General features: G+C 41.4%; 2 protein-coding genes across 3 annotated transcripts in view; one reads left to right on the top strand and one right to left on the bottom strand.

Moving 5' to 3' along the window:
- col4a2 (collagen, type IV, alpha 2) overlaps positions 1 to 7,506 on the top strand; it is a 147,619-nt gene extending 140,113 nt beyond the window's left edge. For both annotated transcript variants that reach the window (XM_042333939.1, XM_042333938.1), the window contains exons 45-48: positions 1,561 to 1,677; positions 2,784 to 2,975; positions 4,363 to 4,649; positions 5,293 to 7,506. In XM_042333939.1, the coding sequence (XP_042189873.1) occupies positions 1,561 to 1,677; positions 2,784 to 2,975; positions 4,363 to 4,649; positions 5,293 to 5,553 (857 nt within the window). In that variant the 3' untranslated portion in view covers positions 5,554 to 7,506. The remainder of the gene's footprint in view (positions 1 to 1,560; positions 1,678 to 2,783; positions 2,976 to 4,362; positions 4,650 to 5,292) is intronic.
- Positions 7,507 to 10,658: 3,152 nt separating this feature from the next.
- Positions 10,659 to 20,272, bottom strand: rab20 (RAB20, member RAS oncogene family). Its single transcript, XM_007891778.2, has 2 exons — positions 19,711 to 20,272; positions 10,659 to 12,125 (listed from the first exon to the last, which is right to left on the bottom strand). The coding sequence occupies exons 1-2, from the start codon at positions 19,880 to 19,882 to the stop codon at positions 11,611 to 11,613; spliced, it is 687 nt and encodes a 228-aa protein (XP_007889969.1). The 5' UTR covers positions 19,883 to 20,272; the 3' UTR covers positions 10,659 to 11,610.
- Positions 20,273 to 23,525: the final 3,253 nt, after the last annotated feature.

The raw sequence follows: 23,525 nt of genomic DNA, 5'->3' as shown, positions 1-23,525 counted from the left end.
AGTCACTGGGGGTAGAGAATCCTCCCATGCAGATCTATAGCTCAGTGGTTAGAGAACTCATCTTGCAAGCAAGAGACCTGGATTCGATTCCCGACAGTGCGAAATGTTGGGCAAGTTTTCTTACTCCACACACCTCTGTTCACCTAGCAGTAAGTAGGAACCCGGTTGTTAGTCCATTGGCGGATCACTTTTCCAGGGGTAATAATTCCTTCAAAAAAATAATAAATTGGTCACTTCAATCACGACTGTTTATGGGATACTGCGCAATTGGCTGCCGCGTTTTGCCCACAAATATACAGTAAATTCACGTTACAGTTTATTTTGTGAAGCAATTTGAGACGTCTCGAAGACGTGATAAGGCGCTATATCAAAGGCAAGGATTATTATTATTATTATTATTATGCACCTGTTAACGCTTCCATGACCAGGACCTCTTTTTCACCTCTGTCACATTGCCCACCTCTATCCGTACATCACAACCAATGCAGCCAAAATCCTTGTCCATGCCTTCGTCATTTCCCAACTGGATATTCCAATGCCCTCCTCGCTGGTCTCCCCAGCTCCACCATACACAAAATTCAATTTATATAAAACTCCTTTGCCTGGATACTCACCCGCCCAAAACTGTACCCGCATCACACCAGTCCTTGCCAAGCTTCACTGGATCTGAATTGCCAAATGGATTGATTTCAAGAACCTCTCACTCGTTTTCAAATCCCTTCATGCCCTCGCACCTCCCTACCTATCCGATCTGCTTAACCCACACTCCACACTCGCTGCCTCACTCAGTTGGCTCTGGTCTCCTGTTTGTCCCTCATCCGCTCCGCTCCACCTTCGGTGGTCATGCCTTCAGCCACTACGTTCCGAAACTCTGGAACTCTCTCCCTCAATCCCTCCTCACTTTCAAATTCCGCCTAAACTCTTCCTCTTTGATTGTGCTTACGATCACCTCCCCACTCCCTCTCCCCCTTGCTCAGTGTCAGACTCTGCCACTGTCAAGCGCTCTGGGACGCTACCCCCATGGGAAGCTTACCAAACAGTTGTATCAATGGCAAGCTATGTGGTTTTAGCTGTTTAGTCTCCAGCAGTACCCCAACAAACACTTTGGTGGCCCCAAGCCTTGGTTCCTGACAACCTGAACCTAATATTTTCTGGAATCAGGTTAACAGGATGCGTCTCTCCAGGGAGAAAGTATGCATTCCATTCCAACAATCTATCTCTGGAATTTCCACACGTAAATGGGATGCATGGAATTCTCAGCTTAGTTTGGATATTCGTAAGCATGATGACGGGTTTCTGCATTTGTCAGACATCTGGCTGACCAAACAAAACCTTGTGATTTTTCTTTTTACGTTTCTTAGCGCATAATTATCAGTTGTCCTGGAGTGCCAGATACGCTGTACTTTCCAAAAATCCTTATTCTGTTTTTCTTCATGTGAACGTAATTCTCGCTTTCTCTCACTCTATAACAAAGGAATGTTGTTTGGAGACAGGATTATCCCAACCAACATCTATGTGTGCACAGTATCCTTAATACCTGTATTTATCTCTGATCTTCAGGCTCAATTGGTCCACAAGGACAACAAGGGACTCCTGGCCGCAGTGGTGCTCATGGGTTGACAGGTGCTAGAGGTGATCCAGGTCTAATGGGTCAGCAAGGTACACTGGGATACGAAGGTAAGTTGTCATCAGCTGTTACAAACAAGCTTTAAAATATTAATACAAATTGTAAAAATATGTAGTCTCTTAGTTGGAGTCAATGTTTTCTCTGCTGCTCATATAGATGCAACCCTTGAAACTGCACTTGGAATGTAATTCTGATCTTCTGATTTAGGCTGATCTAGGCGCTGACCGCATCAGCATCCAAGGCTGCACTCTCCACCTCTCAAAGCCAGTCAGAACCTCGGGGTTCTGTTCGACCCTGAGCTGTCCTTTCTCCCCCATATCCGTGCCACAACTGGCACCGCCTTCCACCACCTCCGGAATGTCGCCAGACTACGGGACTACCTCACCCCTCACGCTGCTGAAACTCTGGTCCACGCCTTTATCACCTCAAGGCTGGACTATGGGAACTCTCTCCTCGCCGGCCTTCCCGGCACCTCCCTCCACAAGCTGCAGGTCATTCAGAACTCTGCAGCTCGTGTACTGTCCCGCACCAGGCTTCGGGACCACATCACTCCCACCCTCGCTCACCTCCACTGGCTCCCCATCCCCCAGAGGATCGAATTCAAGATCCTCACCCTCACCTACAAGGCCATTCACGGCCTTGCTCCCTCCTACCTCTCCGACCTACTATCCCCCTACCTACCCGCCCGTACCCTCCGTTCCTCTGGCTCCGGCCTGCTCCACATCCCCCGCCCCAACCGCCCTACCATCGGTGGCCGGGCCTCTCAGCCCCTAGGCTCTGGAACTCTATCCTCCAGTGCCTTCGCCTTGCCTCCTCCCTTTCCTCCTTCAAGGCCATTCTCAAGACCTTTCTCTTTGACCGTGCCTTCAGCTCCCCTCTCGACTCTCTACCCCCTCCTCGCTCCCTCCCTTCCCTCCCCTCACCCTGACCATTTCCCCCCTGCTCGGGTCCTGTCCCAACTGTACAGCGCCTTGGGACGTCCTCCCGACGTGAAAGGCGCTCAATAAATGGAATCTTGTTGTTGTTGTTGTTGTAGGCTCATGTCCCAAACTTTAACTTAATGTCCAGACCCTGATTGACCTGATATATTTTGCCAACATTGTCTATTTTTAAAATAAAATGACTACCTTAAAATTGTCTCCTCTATTTTTTTTAGGTGAGCCTGGGAGATCAGGTTCTCAAGGTATGCCAGGAATGCCAGGCCGAAGTGTTAGTGTTGGCTACCTTCTAGTAAAGCACAGTCAGTCAGAACAAGTGCCTCCTTGCCCACTTGGCATGAACATGGTTTGGGATGGATTCAGCATGTTATATGTGGAGGGACAGGAAAAGTCTCATAACCAGGATTTGGGTATGTTTGGAAAGCTAGTGTGATCCATTCGTTTTTACATCAAAACTAACAGAACAAACTCCAGATATTCTCATTACTGAATCAAAATCTACTCTACCTCATTATATTGAATTTGGCATTCAAGTCTAAGCTCATCGTTAGGTCAATAGAAAAATGCAGCCGCAATTTTTCCTCAGAACCCGCTACAAATCCTCCCCCCACTCCCCCGCTACAAACAATCCTCCGCTACAAATACCCCCTCCCTGCTAAAACAGCCCCTCTCCGCTGCAAACGCACGTCTCCGCTACAAACACCCATCTTCACTACAAGCATCCCTCTCCACTACAAGCACCCATCTATGCTACAAAGCTGTAAGCACGGTGAGCTTGGGCCCCTGGGCCTCTCGCACTGCTGCCATCTGTTTACTTGATGCTACAGTGGCCAGAGAGGCTCTGGGCACACATGCACAGTGAGGCACGAGCGGGAAATGGGCTGCACTCACCCCGAAGCCCTGGCTGTTGTGACTGTCTGTATCTCTCTCCTCTGTATGTATGTGTGAGTGTCTCTCTCTGTCTGTATGTGTGCGCGTGTCTCTGAGTGTATCTCTGTTTGTGAGTGAGCGCATGTCTCTCTGGATGTTAGAGTGTCTGTCTATGAGTGTATGTCTCTCTCTGTATCTTTGAGTGTGTGTCTATCTGTGTCTGTGAGTGTCCCTGGGCCTGTGAGTATGTGTGTGTCTCTCTGTATCTGTGAGTGTTCATCTCACTGTGAGTGTTTGTTTGTGTGTATGTGTGCCTCTCTCTGTCTGTGAGTGACTGCATGTCTCTCTGGGTCTATGAGTGTGTGTATCCCTCTCTATCTGTGAGTACAGCTTCAGGCAGGAGTAGCCTATCCAGCCAACTTCTCCAAATACTCCTGTGACACATCTATCTCATCCGAAACTTTCTCAAGTTAATGTGAATACCACCGCCCTTGCTGCTCTTCTGTTTCTCCTTTTCTGTGATGCTTGCGATCCATCAACAACCCGAATTTATATAGTGCCCTTCACGCACGCGATGTCTCAGCGTGCTTAAACATCTTATGGATGTGTAAATAATTTGACCCTTTCCTTATATTCCGTATACATTGATATTGAGGCTTAAAACATAAAACATAAAAATTATGTTGAATGTCATAATGAGAATTCCTATTAGTGGCCAACATAACCACAATTGATGCACATAACATTCAATGCAATTTTCACCCACACGTGTCTAACTTGTTCTTATGGAAAGAACTCATTTGTAATAGATGATGACAGACACTGCAAAAAAGAGTGGTAGGAAACATCAGGGTTAATATATGTGTGATGTAACACAAGTGTATTGTTTCTAAAAAAAATGACTCTTTACTGTTATGTTTCCTTTAGGCCTGGCTGGCTCCTGTTTGCCACGGTTCAGCACAATGCCATTCGTGTATTGTAACATCAACGAAGTTTGTTACTTTGCAAGCAGAAATGATAAATCCTTCTGGTTGTCTACAAATGCCCCCATTCCGATGATGCCTGTGGCTGATGATGATATCAAGCCGTACATCAGCCGATGCTCAGTATGTGAAGCACCTTCCCTTGCTGTTGCTGTCCACAGTCAGGATATAACCATCCCACAATGCCCCAATGGTTGGCGCGGTCTATGGATTGGCTACTCTTTCCTAATGGTAATGCTTTAAATCATTTTATTATAGAGTTATGTAGAGTGACTTTATAAATCTTTTGCAATCTTTCTGCTTCCATGCGCAGTTACTTCTTGTTTGTATGTTTGTATAAGAGAGTGCGCATTCCATTCCAAACACAGGGAAATTTCCATACATAGGAGCACACATGTGTGGAACTCTTACTCTTGCTTGGGTACTCTTAAGCATGGTGAAGAGTTTTCACATGTGTCAGATATCTGGTTGATTAAAGATAAAATTGGTCCTAGCGTACAAAACAATTCTTGGTGAAAGAGAACACTAAATTTCAAGAGAAGGTTAATTAATTTAGAATCTTTGTTATTGGTACTACAGTTTACATTTATATAGCATCTTCACGTCAGGAGGACATCTCAAAGCAATTCATACAGAATTTGTTCAAACCTAGAATTTGACTGAACAAACAGCAATGACAATGTTTACAAATCAAAAATGTAATTTTCTTTGATTCTGGCTGCATAACATTTAACAAAAGTTATCAATATTTATTGAGCCAAAGGTTACTTATCCAGTGTATTTGCTGCTATCTGTATTGACTGTATTGCTAATTTGTAGAAACTGATTTGGAGTCTTATGTGCATGGCACCAATGTTCTTGTTTGTTTCTGCAGCACACATCAGCAGGCAATGAAGGTGGTGGACAGTCACTGGTCTCTCCTGGCAGCTGTCTGGAAGATTTTCGTGCAACACCATTTGTCGAATGCAATGGGGCTCGTGGTTCATGTCACTACTTTGCCAATAAGTACAGCTTCTGGCTTTCCACAGTGGATCCTAACCAGCAGTTTGAGACTGAACCTATACCAGACACTCTGAAAGCTGGACAGCTTCTAACTCGAGTAGGGCGATGTCAAGTGTGTATGAAGAATTTATAAGAAGCCCCAAAGCAGCCTTACAGCCCATCTTTCTGATGTTACAATTTTGAGACCAAAAAAAACCCAGAAGTATTTAAACAAAAGAAAAAAATGTTTGCTTTGATTAAATGGTGCTATGTTCAAATTTGTTACCTCAAAACACAGAAAACAATCTGACGACGATCCAAGTAATATATCCATCTACTTGCTTTAGGTTCAGCATTCCACTTAGCTGTATTAATGCACTCAGTTTTCCGCTTTCTTTTTCATGCCAAAAGTAACCTCATTGAAGCAGAGATTACTAATGCTAATACAGTAAAACATGGTACCATTTTCAGGAAAAGCAAAATATGAATTTCATGACTACTAAAACCACTTCAGTTTTAATTATTATATCCAGTAGTTCATATATATATATTAAACATTTGGATGATTTTGGAGAGCAAATGTTTTAGGCCTGCGATAAACCATGACGTTTTACATCAATTTCAAGGCCTTTGAAATTCAATGTGTACAAGTCAAATGAAGATGCGATGGGAATGTTGGGGAATTGAATTTCAAATACACCATTGTACCACAAAACAGTAAGATAAGCATTTAGCATTAATAATATATATTCATTGAAAAATGCACATAAATCCGTAAATGTTATAATTACTAAAAGAAGACTTATGTATATGGAATGCATCATTTACCATTGATTTTAAGCAACAATCCTGGATTTGCATAGCAGCAGGTTGGCACTGATAGTAACTCGACTTTCATGTTTTCTGCATGTGAAAGTAACCAAAAGTCTCACAAAAGGCAATCCTCTCTAGATGTATTTCTTCTGCCATTATCTACATTAGAAATTGGCTGACAGATCAGCACTTCCACTAATGTGCCACCATTAGCCTCTCCAGTCTATTTCCCTGAACTTTGCTGGTGGCTAAACCATTGCTACCAGTACTAGGGGAAAGGATGAAATCTGCCACAAACAGGTAGTGGCAGGCTTTTTAAAAAAATGATTGTCTAGCAGTAGTGCTGGTGTCTACTATGTGCACCCTTCCAACCAGAGTGAATTGTTAAGCTATAATGTTATTAAGGATTCAAATGGTTTGTGACTAGTTGAATCGAGAGATTCTAATCAAGCTTAGAAATCACTCCATTGCAATTGCTATATTTTTATAATAAATAAAGGACAATTTAGAAAACATAATTTAGTTTGAATTTGTGGCAAAAATACAATTTCAGTCAGTTCTGGGGTTAGGCATTAAGGTCAATGGCTAAAAATGGTGCAGCGAGACTTTCACAGGCTGGTGTTGGGCTTGCTGTGCTTTTATTACTGTAGGTATGTAAAGAAATGTTTTGCATTACATTGCAGGGGAATTCTACCAGGCTTATATGTGATATTCTGTCAAATGTCAAACTTCGGAATTGTACAAAGACCACCCCTCACAATCTCTTGAGACTTTAAAAATAGTAATACACTGTAGTCATAGTATCTCCTTTGCAGACACCTTGCAATTTATACATTAATACTGCGCTTACTCTGTTGCTTTGATGGTTTATTTTTTACACAGCATTTTAATATATCATGACATTATTTCATTGAATGTTTGACACTTGACTCGTAGTTAATTTGGCAATAGGCAACATTGGATTATACTGGTAGTCAGAATTAATAAGTAAACAAAGGTGCTTTATTGCTTTTCAGCCACTCTAGTTGTGGAACAAGATGGAACTTGAATCATTAAGTTATGTATTGCGTTATTGCACTACCAGTCCACAGTGTTGGTACATCATAGGTGGAACCAAATGGACCATTAAACTGAAAAGATGAAATTCTTAAAAAAAAACAGAAACCAAATTTGATAGAGTAGTAATCATGTGTACATAACATCCCTTTTATATGTATTGTATGAGGAGTAAAAGCTTTTCATTTGATGTAATTATCCAAATTAAAACTTATTTACCATTCTGTTATGGTTTTAATATGGTTTCCTCTTTTTCTTATTTATTTTTTATACTTCTGCATATTATGTGATGCTTATTTGTTGGATTGGGAGTTCCAAGATCCAGAGTTCTGTTCGTTTTTGGTGATCATGAGAAACTGCAAAATATTCACCCATGACAATCACCAAAGAACAGATTTCTGCTAGAAAATAAAACTCAGGATACTGTGTATAGTTTGGGACATGACATGTCAAAGAACTGCCAGGATGGTGGAAGGCAAACTAGATGGACTCTGGTCTTCTTTCGCAAATTCTTATATTCTTATCAAACATTCTAGAGTGTGAATTATGATAGCGTACTCAAACCAAACATTATGAACAGTTTGGAGCATCTGTATTGATGATAGTTCAGCCATACACTAATCCTATTCCTCTGCCTGTATACTTTTATACAACTTTACTATTTTTCTCTCATGCATTTATCCAATTCCTTTTAAATTGCTGGAAATGGATTCCAATTCATCAGTAATTTGTGGTGATAACTGTAAAACAATTCCTTTTAACATCCCAGTCTAATGAGTGCAAACTTTAATGTAAATAAATCTCAGGGCTGGATAAATTGCATCTGAGGATCCTTAAGGAGCTAAGGGAGGAAGTCACAGAAATACTGGCACAAATCTTTCAGAAATCAGAGAGGTACTGAAATGGAAAAAAGCAGGTGTTACTTCTATTTTTAAGAAAGGTAACAAAAGTGATCCAGGAAACTACAGACCAGTAAGTTTGAAGTCCATTTGGGTAAAATTATGGAGACTTATTAAAGATAAAATCACAGAGCACCTAGACAGACATAAAATCATAAACAATAGCCAATGTGGTTCAAGAAGGGAAGGTCTTGCCAATTTTAATGTACTGGTTTTCTTTGACAGTAGACAAGGATGTTTGATAAAGGTAAAGCTGTGGATGTTGTATATCTGGATTTTAGTAAGGCCTTTGATACAGTTCCTCTTGAGAGGCTGGTACTGAAATTAAAGAAAGTTGGAATCAGTGCAAGCATATTATAGATATGTAACTGGTTGACCAGAAGAACCCATAGGGTGGTGGTACAGGGAATGTTATCAAACTGGGAAAATGTTAACCAGTGGAGTTCCACAAAGATCTGTTTTTCAACTTCTTTTGTTTAATATTGTTGTGAAATGAGGAGTCGCAAGCACAGTGGCTAAGTTTGCACTTAATGAAGGTGGTAGATTGCAAAGCTGAACAAAATAGGTTACAGGAGAATTTGAATAGACTTGGGAATTAGGCAGATCTGTGGCAGATGAAATTCAATATGGAGAAATGTAAAGTACTTCACATGGGCACAAAAATCCAGCAAGGGACATTTCCTTCCATTCAAATGGAAGGAAAATACATATGGAAAATGAAAAGGACCTGGGGATCCTAATTGACAATAAACTGAAGCTATCACAACAATTCTCTGTGGCAGGGAGTAAAGGAAACCAGATCTTGGGATGTATCAATAGATCAATAGCAAGTCAAAATAGTGTGGTTATGTAGGATTTTGTACCGCAGTACAAAAATGATATGGGAGAAATCGAGAGGATACAGAGGAGACCAACCAGAATGATTGAGGGAATGGACTATGAGGAGCGACCTAGTAAGTTGGGCAAGTTCACACTGGAAACGATTGAGAGGTGACATGATTGCTGTCTTTAAGATTCTAAAGGGGCTACAACAACAACAAAATTACATTTATAGAGCACCTTTCTCATCGGGAGGACATCCCAAAGCGCTGACAATATAGATCATGACAGACTGTTTCAACTAGTCCAGATAGTAAAACCAGAGGACATGGCCTGTGATTGAAAAGGGGTAAATTCAGATCAAATCTACAAAAACACTATTTCAGTAAACCTGTGGAACAGGCTCCCTAGGGAGATGGGTTAAAGCAGAAAGTATTGATTCCTTCAAACACAGATTAGATGTTATTTCCTAAAACTATTATCGGATATAGTACATATGTAGTTCAGGACATGTGAATGTGTCCACCAGGAAGGTGGAAAGTGAACTAGATAGACCGTGGTCTTTTTTTTGTCCAGCATTTCTTATGTTCATGTAGCCACTTTTAAGGCCACTCTTTTTATCCTCTCAAAATCATTCATCTTTTTTTTTTAAGCTACAGTATTAGATTTCCCCAAAAAAAAACTGCTCCAGTGAAAATAGTCCCAGCAGAACCTTCAGGTTGGTGGTATCCTAATGAATTCATACCCACATAATTTCCTTAATACAGTGACCAGATCTGGGTGCAATACTCCCAACTATATCCTAACCACTCATATAGTTTTAAACTTTCAAAGCTTATAAATTTAGTGACTATTCTCAGGAAGGGGAGGACAGTGAACAAAGAGTATGAAAAAAATAAACAAGGTAAGCAGTGAATGATCTGACTCCATGGCAATCTTCTTGACAGTGGATTGTCGGAATCAAGTCAACTCTCTGTTGTGCTCTTGGTATTCTGGTTCCTGGACCAGGTGGGCCTGAAGTAATCCAAGGTACTGTTGAAGTCCAAGCCAGTTGATAAGGCAGCCTGTCTCCTTCTATGTGGCCAGATTCTATGAACATGAAATGCAGAGACCTTCCTATTCTATATAGAAGACAAATCATTTACAAGATAAGGAAAAGAGGTAGGCCCCAACACAGACATTTGATTATGGCAACTTGCTTGTGGCTGAATTCTCTGAAGTACCACTTCATAGAAGCTCCTTCTCTAAATTGCTGATGAAATGCAGTGGAGCTGGAGGCGTCTGCATTTAGAAGAATCAAGTTTCAGATCACCATTTGAACAGGTTTAATTCATGGAAATATCTACAACAGTCAAATTGTTTGGAACAGATCTGATAAAGGTCAGCCACTACAGGAGGTACAAAAAAAAACAACCACCACTGAAACCAAAACAGACTGAACACATGGAATAAAAGTTTCCCAGGTTGTAGATAGAAAATTACCCATAGGAGAGACATTAGGGAAATGCAGAAAGCACTTGTACAATAGTTTAAAGTCACCTAACTGCAAAGGCAACAAAAAGATTTGAATTTGCATGAAGGGTCATCATACAGTGGCAATTTTTTCCCAATCTACGGGCAGCAAACCAACCATTATAACTGAAAGTCAACACTAATTACAAATAACTGGTTTTAAAAAAATAATTTTATTCAAGATATCAATACATATTATTAAAACATATATTGGATTACAGTGCAAATCAGTTTTATTGTAGAAAAATTACCTTTAGTAATTGCACACACCATCTCCAAAAGATAAGTATTCATTCTAATCACTATAGGATTTGGTATCAAAAAACATTCATTGCTGACACCAAGATACTTCATGGCCAGACATTCAGAGAATTACATCATTCAAAAGTCACTCCAGTACCAGGAAATGTTAGCATTTAGAAAACTGCTAAACTAAATGTTAACAACTAATCAGTATTTTAGGGCATATGCTTACATGCACAAGCACGTAACCACATTACAAGATTGCCTTCACCATTCAATTTTAAATTTGTATCATTTAAGAAAATAGGTCTTTGGTCTTCAATAAGCAAATATTCAGTTGTGGTCCATCAAGCTGCAGGTTAAGGCTATCTAAAAAAGAAAAAAGTTCACACCCCCTTTAAAGCATTCCCCAACCAAACCATTCTATGCATCTTGCTTAAAACAGCCATCCCTGGCATTAAATCTTTCAGTCGTTGACCACAAGTCCAACCTACACAGGTCAAAGAAAGTAGGACTTGAATGCTTTATTCAGGTGATAAAATGCAGCAACTGTTCGTTAAATTTAGAATAGTTTGAAGCCATATTTTTCTCATACAATTGGTCACCAGCAGAAGACAGCTGCCACAGTAATTTTACGTGGAAACTTCACATATGTAACAAAAGGCCATAATTCATCAGCAAGATCACAATATCCATTTACTCTAGACCCTTGTGTGATGCAGATCACTGTGTGAATTGCACTTCACTTGGAGTCGTTATGTCTTGTAAAGGAAGAATGGTTCATCCTTTACAGTTCTAAAACTAGAATTTCTCACCTCCCATACAGATGGAGATTACAATACAAAATATCATTTTCAATATTTCACCTCTTAAGAGCAGCAAGGTGATTTAGTCCTTTTGGTCTTCAAACTATGTCTGAGGACCACAGTCTGGGGTGGATTAACTCTCTTCTTTAGAACAAACGAAACTACAACTTCAAAGATAGTCTCAAAGAGCAAATCTACATTATAGCCAGTTTTGGCACTGGTTTCAAAACACATCTTTTCTGCTGCTGGCACATCCTTTTCTTCAAGCATCTTGTATTTAATGATTTGTTTATAGAAATATATAGCATCCTCCATAAACACTTGTTTGTGCAAAGTAGATGGAGAGACTTCTTCCTCTTCTCCCACCTCAGAGGTTTGGACTATGGCACATTCGTCCGTGAGATCAGCTTTATTTCCTACGACAGCAAAGATGCACTCAGCATGTGCTGTGTCTGTGAGCGCCAGAAAACGGTCTTCAAGTTCGCTTAAGCTCTGTCTGTTGGTCACGTCATAAGTGAGTATCACAGCGGCAGCTCCTCGGCAGTACATGGAACCGAGGCCATGGAATTGTTCACGTCCTGTAAAAATTAAGAAAAGGACTTAATAAACCTGGTTTATGTTAAATAGAACTTGTGTACTTAACCTAGCTAACTGTGTATTGCTCAAATATTCTGTTACACTGATGAGACAAGCTTTTAAAATCAATCTGCATAAAAAAAATTGCAATGTACAGTAACAAAATACAAATGTGATATTATTGGATATTACTTTTAAAAACGTGTTGAGACATTTTGACATACAAGCACTGGAAAAGCACCTGTCTTCCCCCCCCCCCCCCCCCCGCTCCTTGCCAGTAGTTAAAACAAACTGGTCTCCACTTTAGAAATGTTCTTCCTCACCACCTCCCAATTCAGACCATTTTCTGGCATTGACAGCCAGCACAGCAAACAGAACTGCATTTGGTCCAAAAAAGCATAGGTTTACCATCAGTTTATTGGGTCCAAGAAGCACTTGACAGTGAAACAACAGTTTCAGTCATATTCTTGTACTATAAAAAGCACTGCGGGGAGTCAAGTAAGTGAAGCTTCCCTAAACAAGAGTCTGGAATGTTAAGATGACAGAACTACATAATATACAGCAAACAATAAAAGAAACATTTCTGATGTAAAATAAACAGCCAATACCACAAAAAGTCAAGTTTAAAACAACACTTTCCTGCAAGAGAAAGATCCCTTGAAAAAAAATGGCAGCAAGTAACATTATTTTAATGTAGAATAACCTGGGTGATATTTTCCTTACTATGGAATGAATTAATTTGTGGAATGTGGGAGTTCAATTTCCTGAGCTAAGCAGGTTCACAGAGCTCCAAAACACAGTTGATGTTAGATTAGGCAGCCTGGCCCATCAGCGGTTATTGGAGTAAACTGGACACTGGGGGCAGGAATTCTGCCCACTCGGCTTTTGTTAGCCCTATAAGCCAAAGTCCTAATAGGTAGGTTGACCCTAAATGGACATGGTGTGGGAAGCTTGCAAAGTGATTTAGTTGGTTAAATTCCAGCACCACCCCAATGCACACTCTGGGGTCCCCAAACCTTAGCTCTCATAAAACTTCACCTAATACACTTCGGAATTAGGTAAGCAGGATGCATCCCACCAGAATGAGAAGAGGCATTCCACCACTGTGATGTGAGACATTTAAATGTGGTAAAGTGCTATGAAAATCCTTTCAACTTTGAGCAATCAAAGCTGCACAAAGTACTCATTTTTTCCCCGTAAAGTATTCCAATAAGTACTTTTCATAACTTTTGCTGGATCGATTCAAAAAGCATGGAATTCACATCTCACTTTCATCATTCACTTCTCCTTTCTTCTCTAGTTTTGCTAGAGTTTTCAAGTCATTTCACAGAAAAACAAAATATTGGCATCAAAGCCAGATGAATCCTGCAGTATGTTAATAATTATTCTTATTTTTTTTAAAAAAATTGTAATGTGACAAGCTGGATCACAAGAGTTAACTTCCCTTTCTAATCCAAATACTGCTTTGGAACATTCACTCAGGATTTTGATCCAATATAGAAAATTTAGTTTGTTCAGCTGCAGGTAATAAAAGTTTGCTTCAGAAAACAATCAGTGTAATGTTCAATTTTCTCCATTTGCTTGAATGCCAGACCACATAGTCATACAATAAGCCATGACTAGTTATTTGTTTTTTTTAAAAAAACGTTTTATTAAAACAAAATTAGTTTGTAAACATTTCTACTGGAAAGGATCAAAATGTAAAAATTTTTGACCTTGGTTTGGCTTTCTATTCTAAAATAAAAGGAAACCATAAAGAAGCTAAACATTCCGTAAGCGTGCTGAACATGTATTTACTTGTTGTAAGGGGCTTATATGCACCAAATCAAGCTTGTGCCAAGCACAGAGTGTAATAATCATTATATAATACTGTAATTCACCTTTTATTAAGTATAAATATAAGCATCATCCACAAAAACACTCTGCTGAAAACTATGCAATGAATTCTCTACAATTAATAAAAAGTTGCTCTCTTCCCCCCCTCCCCCAACCCATTTCTGTGGTTGAATATCATCACTTACTGTCGAGATTCATACAAATGATGTCCACATGAGCAAGGTAATGGAGGGTGGTCAGCACACAAACTAAATTAAGGATACAGCAACAATGGCAAGAGTACAGCATAGGTGTATGAGGGTGATACCAGGACTGGCAGGTTACTGCTATCAGGAGAGACTGGATAGATCAGGCCATTTTTTGCTGGAGAAGAGCTGTTTATGTGGGCACCTAGTGGAGGTGTTTAAAAATCATAAAAGGGTTTGATAAGGTTAACATAAATATGTTGTTTCCACTGGTTGGGGAGTCTGTAATCATGAGACACAAATACAAGATAGTGATTAGAGATCCAAAAGAGAATTTAGGAGGAACTACTGCACTTCAGAGGATAACAGATATATTCAGAAGGAAGCTAGACCTTCACATGAAGGAGGGGAAATGGAAGACTATGGGAGGAAGTAAAAAAATGGGTGAAGACTTGTGTGGAGTATCAACACCAGCCTGGATTGGTTGGGCCAGGTGACCCATTTCAGTGTTGTGCACTCTTTGTAAATCCCAGTTGAACAAGAATTGTCAAAAGCACTTTCAGGCAGAAATTGCAGGAGAGAATTTGTGTGGGGTGGGGTGAGTAAATAAAAACTGCAAATAAGTTTTCACTTAATAAAAAAACAATTCCTGCACTGAAGAATAATCATCATATTCTGGCTTCTGTGCAATAGTTTTTTCGTTCATTATTTGTTAGCAAAATGCAGCAGTTCACTGGACTCAACCCAGTAGCAAATGGACATGATATGACCTGTCTATGACACGATATACAATTCAGAAGTCATATGGTCAGCTGATGTACATAAAGGAGCAAACTGACTTGGCTCTTTTTATACAGAAGTAGAGTCACATGCTCTAAATGAAGTAGTGAAACAAGTTCTTAGAGACTTGGTTTAACTGTCTGAGAAAGTTTAAATGTCAAGAGTGAAATCAAAAAGCCTCATGTCCCCATCAGCACAAGTTTTAATAAATGCCTTACAATTACCAAGTACTACAACAACAACAAAATTACATTTATAGAGCGCCTTTCACGTCGGGAGGACATCCCAAAGCGCTGAACAGGCAGGTGTCAGAGCCCGAGCATGGGGGAGGGGTGGTGTAGGGGTGAGGGAAGGCAGAGAGGTGGGAGGGAGACCAAAGGCACGATCGAAAAGAAGGGTCTTGAGACCGGCCTTGAAGAAGGCAAGGGAGGAAGTGAGGTGAAGGGACCGTGGGATGGAGTTCCAGAGTGTGGGGGCAGAGAGGCTGAAAGCCCAGACACCGATGGTAGGGCGGGTCAGGCGGGAGACATGGAGCAAGCCGGAGCCCGATGAATGGAGGGAGCGGGCAGGTTGGTAGAGAGTCAGCAGGTCAGAGAGTAGGAAGGGGCAAGGCCATGGATGGCCTTAAAGGTGAGGACGAGGATCTTGAACTCGATCCTCTGGGGGATGGGGAGCCAGTGGAGTTGGGTGAGGGTGGGAGTGATGGGGTCACGGAGCCTGGTGCATGAGAGTACACGAGTTTTGGATGATCTGCAGCTTGCGAAGGGGAAGGTCGATGAGGAGGTAGTTCCCGTAATCAAGCCTTAATGTGACAAAAATTGCAATAGTGAATTTGTGGCCGAAGAATGCAGTTCAGTCCTCTCTTCTGAGGCTTAAAATTGCTTACAATCCGGACGAATAGAAAGAAACCCTCTTTCACAGTGTCAAGGGTACTACATTAACAACTTTACATACAAATGTAGTTAGAATCAATGCGCATGTTGAGATAGAATAGATAGATAGAATAAGGAAAACTATTTTGCAATTTTTGACCTGTGACTATTCAATGGGAGTTTAAATAGCAGAGTTACACAACACCCATTCACATGAACTATTCCATAAGGAGGTTGCACAACAGCAGAGATCCCATGGACTACCAGGATGCATTTCCTGTTACATGCACACACACACCTAAAGGTAGTATCAATGCACTTGGTGGGCCAATTTAAGGAGTAAGCACAGAGCAAGTGCTCTGAGATGCCATCAGAGCCTTGGTTAAATGTCTCTTCCAAAGGACAGCAACTCCAACAATGCAGCACACTCCCATCACTGCACTGGAGTGTTAGCTTAGACTATACGAGCTCCAAATGCCAATACACAATCTTCTGATTCAGAGGCAAGAGTGCTACCAATTGAGTTAGGCTGGTAAAGTTATTGTTACTAAAAGGATATTTTATCTGTGCTCTGAATTGTCATTGATGCCTCTTGTTTTGAACCACTACAATTTAAGCACAATTGAATAGGAAAAAAAGAGAAAGTGTTCCAGCTTCTGTCATTAATCTCCCTCCTCCAGATATTCAGAGAATGAGTTAAATATTAAACAGGTGAATCGCTTTTACACAATTTAACTAGAACATTAACTACTGAGTGGAGCAACTGTGATACTTGAAAGACATTACCTATGAGGAAAACAGTGCAGCTTCACTTGTCAAAACACATTCCAAACAGACCAGTTCAGGTCCTGTGATTGTTACTAAGATAGGCAGATCACAACAACAAATGAGGTGGACTTAAAATTAAACAAGCTCTGACATTATTTCGCCAAATCACCCAAAGACATTGCAACAAATTGCAAAATAATGCTCTGTTTAGAGACGGATTGAAAATTGAAACCTACAATTTGTTACACAATGTCTGAGGTTACAAGAGAACTCAGATACAGTTGCCATTGCTGCAAAAAGAATTTACTTTTCCACCATTGCCCCTCACAAAAAAAAGATTTAAAGTAAAGCTTCTATAGAAAACATCCTTCTTGGTATATGCTCCATTGGATCCCTAAACACTGAACAGATTGACTTCAAGATCCTCACACTCGTGTTCAAATCCATTCATTTCCTAGCACCTCCCCGACCTGCTCACTCCCAAATGTCACATCCAGCACTTCCACTCAACTGGCACCAGCCTCTTGCTCGTCTCTCGCACCCTCCACTCCACCATTGAAAGTTGTGCTTTCAGCCACTACAGCCCAAAGCTCTGGAACACACTCCCTCAATCCCTCTGCCTTGCCCCTTCTCTCCCTTTTTTCAAGTCCCGCCTTAAAACCTTCCTTTTCGACCGTGCTTATGGTCAATTCCCCACCCAGCTCGGAGTCAGGCTCTGTCACTGTTAAGCGCTCTCAGCCGCTACCCTGGGTGGAGGGTGCTATATAAGTGCAAGTTGTTGTTGCCAAAATAAGTTTGTGGAAACAAACTAAAATATATCCATTTTTAGGTTTTCAGGGGAAAGAGAAGGGGACCTCTAAATTAGGTATATTACTACACAAACATCTACACGGACAATTTAAAGCCAGTTTTGTACAGTAACAAAACATTACTCCTCGGGGGTTTGGTCAGAGATTAATTTGAGTCATATGCTTACAACATCTGATACAAATTCCAGTAATAAATATCATCTGATTAACTAAACATTTTGCATTTGATAAAGTGCCTGCTCTCATCAAAACATCTCAAAATATTTCACTATAAATACAGATTATGTAATTATAGGTGAACACAACAAATTGCAATTATAAAGCACCTTTCACATCAGAAGGATGTCCCAAGGCATGAGACAATTGAGGGTTTGCACCCAAGCTGGGGGTTGGATTGGGGTGGGGGGCCAACAACAATCAATTTGCAAGAAGCAATGTCCCACAAACAGCCAATTTGGCCAAAACACTAAGAAAATCTCTTCCCTTTTGAATAACATCATAGATTCTTTAACACTTTAACTGAACTGGCAGGACCCCCATTAATAATAATTGTTGCATTTGATGAAGAGCTTGATCACATCATTGAGACTTCTCAAAGCACTCCACAGAACAGATTGTAAAATTGATTGACTATATTTGTTGGCAAAAAGCGGCAGCCAATTGCGCACAGCAGTGTCGCACAAACAGTTGTGGATTGAATGACCAAATAATATATTTTTAGACCACAAGTACTTTCTGACACTTCAAAAATTCCTTTCACAGGTTTCTCTCCAATTACCATAGAGCAAGTTTTTCAATTAAAGAAGTTAAATGTACACATGCAAATGTCATTGTGGAAGCTATTCCTTTTAATGTAATTGTAAATAGTTGACAAGGAAAAGTGGCACACCACCTTAGGACAAGCTGGCTGGGGAGTGTAACAACTAGTGGGGCTACAGTAGCCATATTTCCCCATGAAGTCACTTCAAAAGTTAAAAAAAGGAGGAAATAGATGGAAAGATTGGACCCAGAAATTCAATTTTTATACCAACACTATTACATGAGAAGCTTTATTACATATGGATTAATGTTATACCACCCAATGTTGCTGCAGCATAAACAGATCCAATCTAATCGATTGGAATGAACCAGGTAAGTTTTTCACAGGTCATCTCCAAAACAATCAATTCTGTTTTCCAACTGCTCACTGAGTTTCTCCTTTTATACAGCAGTAGTCATTAGAAACAAAATCTCAAGTACAATCAATCCACTTTAAAGTATATTCTATGAAACACTTTGAGACATCTCAATGACATAAGGCACTAAATCAAATTCAAGGATTATTATTATAATAAAAGTAAACATTGGGGAACACAAGAGCTACAGTATCAAATTCACTAAGTGTAAATAATCAAATCAAACCTGAAATGCCCTGCCAAGAAATGTGGTACAAGCACTGTGGGTTTCAAACAGGACACAGACAGGTACAAGTAAGATAAAGGCTTGAAGGCATATAAGGATATAACAGGACAGTAGGATTGAATTGACAATTTGCACTAACAGCTAGTACAGACCCAATTGACAGAATGGCCACATTTAATAATAATAATAATCCTTGCATTTGATATAGCACTTTTCACGTTGGGAGGACGTCCCAAAGCGCTTCACAGAACACACTGTAAAGTGAATTGACTGTATATTTGTGGGCGAACACGGCAGCCAATTGCGCACAGCAATGTCCCACAAACGGTCGTAGATTGAAAATGACCAATTTATTATTGTTTTTGGTTTTGGAGGGATTATTATTTAATGTAAATTTAGTAAAATAATTACTTACCATAACATTATTTCCAACTGTTGCATCAAATCAAAAAAATGGCATTGCTTATTTGGCGATTCTGACCCCTCTCCCACCCCAAAAAACAGCAACCCCTGTGACCATTACCTGCTGTGACCCACTTTGGCTGTTAAACCTACCTCTGGGCGTCTAGTGTCTGCCACTGCAAGTTTCTCCAGTGAACAGGAGCCTGGTAGCTCCAGGATTTAGGGTTGAAGCCATTGCTGTTAGGATGACACTGGTATCTGGCAGTCTTTTCCAGCTGCTAGTCCAGCTGGGATCACCCTATCTATTGGGGCTTTGGCTTGCAGGAGCTGAGGGTGGTGACTCCCTGCCCCCCACCCCCTCCAGTGACTGGAGTAATGCAGACCCGCCTGGCTCAGGAACCAGAGACTGCCACAGAGAGATGGCTCCATTCCAACATTCCTTTGCCAGGCATGTCAGCTTGGGAGTCAGGTCACCTCCAGGGAGACCCCTCCATTTACCTCCCCACCCGCCCTCCCCCAGGATGACACACTGACCTGCTGTGTCCCAGATGGAGATGTTGTATGGTCCCCACTGCTTCAGGTAGAAGGCTCCTCCCACAGTGCTCACCGTGTCCTGGAAGCGTTTCTCGATGTACCTGTGGAGCAGTGAGGTCTTCCCCACGTTCATGTCGCCCAGGATCACCACCTTGACATCAGGCTTCATCATTGTGGAGGCTGTTTGCAAACCAAGAGGAGGGTCTCCTGTGGGCAGAGGAGCTGCTCTCTCTCTCTCTCTCACTCACCCTCTCTCACACTCACTCTCTCTGCAGAGCTTTAGCTGCTTCTCACGGGACAGACTCTCTCTCTCTCTCTCTCTCCTCACAGTCTCCGTCCACAACTTTACTTTGGCGCAGCAAAGCTTTCCTTCTGTTCTGACGAAAGCGAAACAAGACGGACGAGCTTTTTTTAAAAAATAAAAGCCTCTTTTGTGGGAGCCTCCAGAGCGTGTGACTGACTGACTGACTGACTCTCTGGCAGATTTGCTGCAGTGTGATGTGGGCGCACTGTGTGTGTGTGTCTCTCTCTGACCTGAAGCGACGTGACCACTAACACGAACCCTCCCTCTCCTCCCACCTCACTGGGGCTTTTATGGGGGAAGTGGGGAGGAGGGGAGGAGGAGGCTTCCTCCACCACCAGCACCGGATCCCGCCTCTGCCTCAGCTCACTGGCTCCCAGTGGAATAGGGACAGAGTGCAGCCCTGAGAGAGCTTTGCCATACAATCCTCTCTTTACGCAGCGCTTTCCCAACTTCAGCTGTGCACAGGTTCATTTGAGACTATAACATTTCTTTATTTCACAAGAATTTGCATTTATTATAGCACCCCTCGGGTAGGGTGGCATCCCAGAGCACTTGACGGTGGCGGAATAGGCTTAATAATAATAATAATAATCCTTACATTTGATACAGCACCTTATCACATCTTCAAGATGTCTCAAAGCGCTTCTCAGAATATATCGTAAAGTGGATTGATTGTGTATTTTGTGGGCGAAACATGGCAGCCAATTGCAGTGTCCCACAAACAGTCTTGGATTGAATTGAATTTTTTTTGGAGTGATAATTACCCACAGAAAGTAATCCACTAATCAGTCCCTGCTTACCGCTAGGCAACCGGGTTCCTACTTACTGCAAAGTAAACAAGGGCGTGTGGAGTAAGAAAACTTGTGTAAGGGTTCGGCCGGGAATCGAATCCGAGTCCTCTGGCTTGCGAGGCAAGCACGCTAACCACTACACTACGGGACTGCACAGGCTTGCCCATCTTTCGTTAAGATAACGTGTTTGCTTTTAAGAATGCATCTGTATAACTAGTTAAACATTTGCTGCAACAAATATTGTAAAACTCTTTTGTAGTGTTTATGTTTCAATATCTGAACTAATTGACGAAGGGTGTCATTACTGGCAATATCTGTAACAACTTTTTTTGAGGTTTTGTAACTAAGATTATTATCGTGCTTTCCCAGGTCAGCTCAACTGTTCCGAGATACAATGTAATGCTTCCTCTTCCACAGGCATTAACTAATGCCTACGTGCACCTAGTCAGGGAAGGGGGGGGATTGGTACAGTTCAGAGGAAGACTTGCTTGCATCAGGTTTGCATCAGGTTGGTGCGTCCAGGTGGATATGAAGCAGGGGAGGGGAAGTGGGGAATTATATTATTTAAAAAAATAAAATTGATTCGAACAGTGAAACTTACTAGCATTGAAAACCTATAACTCTTTGGAACTGGAGATGAATAAGGCACTTTTGTGATTATGTGCAGAATTTGTGCAGTGACTAAAAATGTTTTAATTATATTTACATGTTCCCTCTTGATCAGGTCATCGCAGATATGGGGTCAACTTCCACATCTGTGCAGACAATTTATGTTTCCACCTCCAGCCGTGACCCCAGGTCCATCAATATCCTGTCCTCTTGTTTGTCTGCATCAAGGCCTGATTGAGTGCAAACTTTCTGCAGCTGAATGTTGACAAGACGGAAGCCATCTTTCTTAGCTCCTGTCAACATCTTCTCACCTGTGGCTCTGACTTCCTTAACCTCCCCAGCCTATCCCTCAGACTAACTAAACCTGTGCGCAATGTAGGGATCAGATTCAATCAATGATTGTGCGCAATGTAGGGATCAGATTCAATCTTCAGCTGTCCTTCCTACCCCACATCCAGTCCTTAACCTGGACTGCTTTCCTCCACCTCCACCACATTGTCCATCTTCAACCATACCATGCACCCAACGCAGCTGAATCCCTCATTCATGCTGTCGTCACCACCCATCTTGATCTTTCCAATGCCCTTCTTGCAATCTCTGCAGCTCCGCCACCCACAAAATCCAACTGATCCAAAACACGCTGTCAGTATTCTCACCTATACCAAACTCTGCACCCCCATCACCCCAGTCCTTGCCAGACTCCACTGGCTCCCTATTGCAGAATAGATTGATTTCAAGATCCTCACACTTACTGACAAATGTATTCAAGCTGTACTAACTCTTTATTTCTCTGACCTGCTTACACCCCATTTCACTACCCATCCCCTTCACTCAGATGGCTCCACCCTTCTATAAGCCCTTTGATCCTCACTATCAGCAGCCTTGCTTTCAGCCACTATGCCCTGAACTCTGTGCCTCAATCCCTATGCCTCACCTCTCCTCAGATTGCATCTGGACCTTCCTCTTGACTTGACTGTATATTTTGGGCGGAACGCGGCAGACAATTGCGCACAGCAGGATCCCATGAACTGTCATGGATTGAGTGATCAAATTATTATTGTTTTTTTTCTTGAGGGATTTTTATCAGGTGTGTGGAATAAGGAAACTTGCCCAAGGTTTCGTCCTGCCAGGAATTGAACCCAGGTCTCTCACTTGCGAGGCGAGTGCTCAAACCACTGAGCTACAGGACTCCTGTAATATAATTGCAAGTTGCTGTTGTATGTGGCATATAAATCAAAGGCAGAGAAGCCAAAATACATTCAAGGTCACTAAACTTTGGCAAGATAACTTGCCATTGTCGCCATTGTCTAGAAACCATGGTGCTTTTTTAAATCACTGTATGAAGACATTTCCTCCAGAACAGCACAACAGAATACTGTCACACAAATACAAACATGTGACAAATTCATAATAATTAACTCATTCTTTATTCATCAATGAGAAGCAGAACTGTATACCATAGAATAAAACAGCCCTTCTCTGGGGATTGTAGTAAAAACAATAAGAAAAGCACAATTTAAAGCAGCAATGTGTCACTTCACAGACCAACAACAATGTGACATCACTGAGGGAGCACTGGTGCCTATGGTGGGGAAGAGGGATGGGTAACTCTTCTATGAGCTTTTAGGGTGCGGGACACATTTTTTCATTTTACTTAAGTCATTTACAAGCCCATCGTCAAGGGGGAGCAGTTACCATCCCCCCACCCCATTTTCTGTTAAATATACCTTTTATAAATTTCTGCCCCTGAGCCCTGATTAATGACTTCTGGATTTTGAGTCAAATCAAGACAAATCCAATGAGAAAGAAACCACAGTCCCTCCACCTCGCCCCCTCCCTTATCTCCTTTAAGACCCATCTCAAGACCCTCCGCTTCAACCGTGCTTTTGATCACCCTGCTTCCCCCTGCCCTCCACCCTCCCCAATCCTGATCCCCAGCTCGGGTCCAAAACATTGATTGTCCAGCAACTTGGGACGTCCTCCTCGACGTGAAAGACGCTATACAAATATAATTTTGTTGTTGTTGTTGATTGGCTGATCGGCATGTATCTTCTTTTTAATCTGTTTTTGCTACTTTTATTAATAATAATGATAATGATTCTTGCATTCGA

The sequence above is a fragment of the Callorhinchus milii genome, unplaced genomic scaffold (assembly GCF_018977255.1).
Source record: "Callorhinchus milii isolate IMCB2004 unplaced genomic scaffold, IMCB_Cmil_1.0 Scaffold4, whole genome shotgun sequence".
Classification (NCBI taxonomy): Eukaryota; Metazoa; Chordata; class Chondrichthyes; order Chimaeriformes; family Callorhinchidae; genus Callorhinchus; species Callorhinchus milii.
This window is presented reverse-complemented; position numbering and strand designations above follow the sequence as displayed.